General features: G+C 40.0%; 1 protein-coding gene across 1 annotated transcript; it reads left to right on the top strand.

Moving 5' to 3' along the window:
- Nucleotides 1-3,609: 3,609 nt before the first annotated feature.
- Nucleotides 3,610-5,796, top strand: LOC138875725 (uncharacterized). The gene is made up of 4 exons (XM_070154588.1): nt 3,610-4,219; nt 4,332-4,384; nt 4,716-4,937; nt 5,206-5,796. The coding sequence occupies exons 1-4, from the start codon at nt 3,610-3,612 to the stop codon at nt 5,794-5,796; spliced, it is 1,476 nt and encodes a 491-aa protein (XP_070010689.1).
- Nucleotides 5,797-6,223: the final 427 nt, after the last annotated feature.

Raw genomic sequence — 6,223 nt, 5'->3', positions numbered from 1 at the left:
AATACAAGGTTTCAACAATCTAATACAGAAATATGTCTAAAATGCGGAATGATAAGTGGAGATAGAAGGAGAAATCGGGTCTGCGAACGCCATGCAGCTACCTCGATAACTCCGATGAAGACAGAACGGCAGGAAAGCTCGCTCTATGACTCAGGAATACCTGTACCTGCACACATGGTGCAGGGAGTAATGTGAGTACTCCGACCCAGTGAGTAATAACAATAAATAATGGCTGACAGTATGAAATCACGTAAAGGCACTAAGCAGTTCTATATCAAAACAGTAAAATCATTTAAGCCACAGTGAATGAGGAAATCATGTGAAATTCTTTAAACCAGGTAAAACAGATATAATCAGTATAAATCAGCTCCTCAAGCATTTCAGTTCATTTATTCATTCTTATCCTCAGTTCTCAATTCATTTACTTCTCACGATAACCGAATCAAAATATATATATACCACTGCAGCGTGCAGCCCGATCCGTATATCGTTGTGGCGTACAGCCCGATCCATAATAATAATAGTCGACTGCGCTCACTGGGGGTGTGCAAACTTCGGAGGGGCTCCTTCAGCCTAAGCGCTTTATAATTGTTGCGGCGTGCAGCCCGATCCATATAAGTAATTGTTGCGGCGTGCAGCCAGATCCATAATGTGTATAATATATATATCTGCTACGGCGCGCAGCCCGATCCATATCATATAAAATATCCTCACTATTGGGTCCTCGACCCCTCTCAGTCATTTAAAAATCACAGCCTCTCGGACATAATGTACGGTCGGGATCTCAGCCCTCATATCTCTTCCTATTTATGATTAACATTTCAAAACTTTGGTTTATATCATTCTTAAACAATTGGAAACATGACTGAGGATATAAATTCTTTAACAAAATAAGTGAGGAAAACCAGTCAAAAATCCCCTAAGGGTTCTACAGGTCGGCACAAGGCCCCAAGCATGGCAACAAGCCCAATTCACAACAAAAGTATATGCCTCAATCAAAAATGTAGTAAAATATCATTCGGGATGTACCAAGTCCCAATACCCATAGCATTGAATCTCACGCTCGTCACACAGCGTGTATCTCAACTTAGTATAGCACTACGTTGTGGAAATTCGGGGTTTCAAACCCTCAGGACATCATTTAAAATCATTACTCACCTCAAACTAGCCAAAACTCTAGCTCGCTATGCCCTTGCCTCTCAAATTGGCCTCCACGCGCGTCGAATCTATCCAAAATCAGAACGAATAGGTCACAATATGCTAAGGGAACATAGCCCAAGTCTCGGAATCGGGTAAAATTTACATTTTCAGAATCCTCATACCCTCACTAGTCTAACCACACCAAAATTATCCAATTCCAATACCATTTGGTCCTTCAAATCATTATTTTATATTTTTGAAAGTTTTCACATTTTTCTTCCCAAATTCCATCCCAAATCACGAATCAAATGATGAATTCAATGATAGATTCATATACTCTAGCCAAATCTGAGTTAAAATCACTTACCCCGATGAATTTCTTCAAAAACCCTCAAAAAATCGCCAAAATCCGAGCTCTCTAGGTCAAAATATCAATTAAAACCCAAAACCTCGTATTTATATAGAGTACCCTTCAGGTCTTCTCACCACGGGCCGCACCAAATCGACTGCGGTCCGCACCAATTGACCGCGGTCCACACAAGCTAGTGCGGTCCGCGCGACACCTACCGCGGCCACGCCCGTTTTTGTGCAGTACGCGTGATGCCTACCGCGGTCGCGCCCCTTCCGTGCAAGCCAGCGCGGTCCGCGCGATGCCTACCGCGGTTGCGCCCCTGCAGTCCTCTTGGACCTGCTACAGCTGCTGCATTTTTCTGTTATATTTTTCAATTTCAAACTTCCCGTTAGCCATTCGAAATCACCCCGAGGCCCCCGGGACCTCAACCAAAAGCACCAACGCATCCTAAAACATCCTCCAAACTCGTTCCAATCCTCAAAACACCTCAGACAACATCAAAACCATCAAATTACATCGAATTCAGGCCTAAGAACTCCAAGAACTCTTGAATTATGTTTTCGATCAAAAAGTCTATCAAATTTCGTCCGGATGACCTGAAAGTTTGCACACACATCCCAAATGACACAACAAAGCTACTGCAACTCTCGGAATTCCATTCCGACCCCTATATCAAAATCTTTCCTATCAACCGGAAATTGCCAAATATCAATTTCCCCAATTCAAGCCTAAATCTTCTCTACAACTCCAAAACTCATTCCGATCACGCTCCTAAGTCACAAATCACCTCCCGAAGCTAACCGAACCATCGGAACTCACATCTGATCCCTATAACATATAAGTCAACATCCGTTTGACTTTTTCCAACTTAAGCCTTCTTAGAAGAGACTAAGTGTCTCATTTCTTACCAAAACCACACCAACCACAAACTAATCAACCCGATCACATAAAACACGGATAACGAAGCATAAATAAGCTAAAATGGGGGAGACGGAGCGGTAACTCATGCTACGACTGGCCGGGTCGTCACACTTTCATATTCTTGTACTTCTGGATCAAACAACCAACCTTTTAAGATGTTGTTAAAGAGAACTGGCATGCAGACTTTGAGGCTAATCCATTCATTCTGTTCAACCATAAGTTGAAGAAGCTGAAGAAGGCTCTATCAATCAGGAGCAAAGCAACATATGGGGATATTTTTCAAAAGATTGCAAGCTTGAAGGAGGTGGTTTTAGTGCATGAAACACAATTTGGACAGAATCCTACGCAATAGAATTGTGAGAGGCTACAAAAAGTTCAGGCATAACTGATAAAATATCTAACACTAGAAGAGCAATTTCGGAAGCAGAAATTTGGAATGAATTGGTTCCAAGATGGTTATCATAATACCAAATTATTTCATGCACATGTGAATGGAAGAAGGAGAAGATTGCAACTGAATAGGATTCAAAACAGGGATGTATAATGGCTTGAAGGAGATGAGCAAATGGCTGGGGAAGCAGTCAATTTCTTTGATAATCAGTGCAAGGAGGAAAATGTACCTATAAATTTTAAGATCATTAATCATGTTCCTACTATGGTGACTCAAGATCAGAACCAAGAACTAGTGAAGCAACCTACGAGAGAAGAGGTTAAGCCGGCAGTATTTGGACTAAATGGTGAAAGTGCAGGAGGACCTGGTGGGTTTTCTGGCTACTTCTTTCACTCATGCTGGGACATAATTGGTGATGATATATTTAACATGGTGAAGGCATTTTTCAATGGACAAGAATTACCTAAATTTGTGACTCACACAAATTTGGTATTATTGCTAAAGAAGAAGGATATCAATACATTTTCAGACATGCGACCAATAAGTCTCAGCAATTTTATCAACAAAATATTCTCTAGAGTTATTCACGAAAGATTGGTAGGCTATCTTCCTAATCTTATCTCAGATGAACAAGTTGGCTTTGTAAAAGGAAGGAGTACTATGGAGAATGTATTGTTGAAGTAGGAGATGATTAAAAATATTAGATTAAGAACGAGGGCAGGGTCAAATGTAGTGATAAAACTCGATATGACAAAAGCATATGACAAGTTAACTTGGTTATTTTTTTACTAAGGTATTGAGAAAAATGGACTTTGGGGAGATATTTACTGGCATTGTGTATGGGATCATATTGAACAACTGGTATTCTGTGCTACTGAATGAACAACCTTACGGTTTTTTCAAATCAGCAAGAGGGGTGAAGCAAGGAGATCCTCTATCGCCTACTTTGTTCATATTAGCAGCTAAAGCATTGTCGAGAGGATTAAATGCACTGCACAAGAAATTATATTTCTGTGATTTTGGTTTACCAAAGTGGAGTCCAAAGATAATTCATTTAGCATATGAAGACGATACTATTATTTTTTCAGCTTCAGATGCTATTTCATTAAAACTTGTGATGGAAGTTCTTAATGCATATGAAATAGCATCGGGCCAGTTGATCAACAAGTCCAAGTCTGCTATCTATATGCATCATTCTACTAGTTCACGGGTGGTGAACAAAGTAGAAAGGATCACTGGTATATCAAAACAAGACTTCCCTTTTACCTATCTTGGATGTCCAATATTCTATGCGAGGAGAAGGATGGACTACTACCAAGGTCTGATCAACAAAGTAATGGACAAACTACAAGCATGGAAGGGCAAGCTCTTATCCAATGGAGGCAGGGCAGTTCTCATTTCACATGTCATCCAAAGTATGCCAATTCATCTCCTCCCAGCTGTCAATCCTCCTCCATATATGATAAACAGATTGCACAAGATATTTGCCCAGCTTTTTTGGTGTAATACAGTGGGAAATAAAAGTAGGCATTGGACATCCTGAGATACTTTGTGCATGCCTTGCGAATAAAGAGGTGCTGGTTTTTTATCATTGCATGATATGTCAAAAGCATTATTTTGTAAGTTGTGGTGGAACTTCAGAATAAAACCTAGCCTATGGAGTGCATTTATGAGTCAGAAGTATTGCAAGAAGCTTAATCTGATGATAGTTCCTTGGAGGCATGGGTCTTATGTTTGGAGGAAAATGTTCGAGTGTCGAGATCTTATAGAACATCAAATATTGTGGCATCCAAAAATGGGATCATCATTGTTTGGTTTGAGAACTGGACAGGATTGGGTGCTCTTTATTTTGTTACCCCCCCCCCCCCAGATTTTTCTATGATGAATCAGTTCATAATATCTATGATGTAGTACTTGATAGGCAGTGGGATCTTAGCAGACCATATACAGCAGAATATCAATCCACCTATGCTTCATTATGTACTTGACAAACCCTCGTGGATGCTTGAAACAAGTGGCGAATTTTGTGTGAAATCAGCATGGGAATATCTGAGGAAAAGGAAGGAACCTGGCAATGCATATATGATTGGACAAAGGGACTACCTTTTAAAATATCCTTTTTTTATGTGGAAGGTTTGGATAAATAGACTGCCACTTGATGATTTTTTCTTAAGAGGTTAGGATATTTGATGACATCTAAGTACTGGTATTATGTTAACCCAAGGGAGGAAATGACGCAACATGTTTTCTTCACATCATATGTTGCAGTGAGAGTGTGGTCGTACTTTGTATATCAGTAGAAGGGATCACATTGCATCAAGTTGGGATCAAATGTTGGGCTGCCATAGTAATACCTCGACTGCAACCTATAATGCAAGCATTGCCATCCATAATTATTTAGGAACTTTGGAAAAGAAGAAACATCTACAAGCATGGGGATTCAATCACTGTAAATAGAGTGATCTACCAGATTTCATTCACTCTTCAATCACTTATCAAATACAGGAAACCTGGCCTTCAGCAAGTTCCTCACAAATGGCCAGAACAGATTGAGCTGCTGGAGAAATATACTCCAATGTTGCATATTACTAAGGTCATATGGGAGTATCCAAGTCCAAGATGGGTGAAGATCAACACATATGGGGCTTCTAGGGGAAATCCTAGGAGAAGTGCTATTGGTTTTGTACTTAGAAATGAGAAGGGAGATGTACTATATGCACATGGCACGCAAGAGGGGACAAATACTGAAGCAGAGGCAAGGGCAATACTAGAGGCTATGAGGTATTATGTAGAACATGACTATATACTTATTGAGTTGCATACAGATTCAATATTGATCAAAAATACTGTGAATGGAGAGCGGTTTGTCCCTTGGTGTGTGGCTGAATATGTGGAGGAAATTAAAGAACTAATGGCAAGATACAACGTAACTGTGGCTCATACATTAAGGGAAGGAAATAGATTGGCTGACCATCTAGCTAACTATCGTTAGATTTTGGAGATATTTAGGCACACTGTTATTGGGAGCTAGATATGCAGGGGAGGAGGATAGTGAATAATGATAAGTTACAATGCCCATATCTAAGAATAAAAGTTGCAAGAAATGAGGTGGAAAGGAAGTAACAAGGTGGAGTTGCATGGTCTGCTATTTTGCTGATGCAATATGGGAGATGAAGCTGGGAATCAAAATGAGAAGAGGAGATCATGTGGAATGTTGTGATCAAATCCTTAGGGAGGAGATCATAGTACATTATTTTTTGACTAACATTGTGTTCTTTTTTGTAGGAAAAGATACTGTCACCATGCCTCACCTAGTGATTAAATTTCTATGGCTGTTATTAGAATTATGTGCACATTCCTAGGAAAGGAGATCACAAGTGAGCATAAGCATGGAAGCTTGGAGGATCTCTAGTTCACAA

The sequence above is a fragment of the Nicotiana sylvestris genome, chromosome 8 (genome assembly GCF_000393655.2).
Source record: "Nicotiana sylvestris chromosome 8, ASM39365v2, whole genome shotgun sequence".
NCBI lineage: Eukaryota > Viridiplantae > Streptophyta > Magnoliopsida > Solanales > Solanaceae > Nicotiana > Nicotiana sylvestris.
This window is presented reverse-complemented; position numbering and strand designations above follow the sequence as displayed.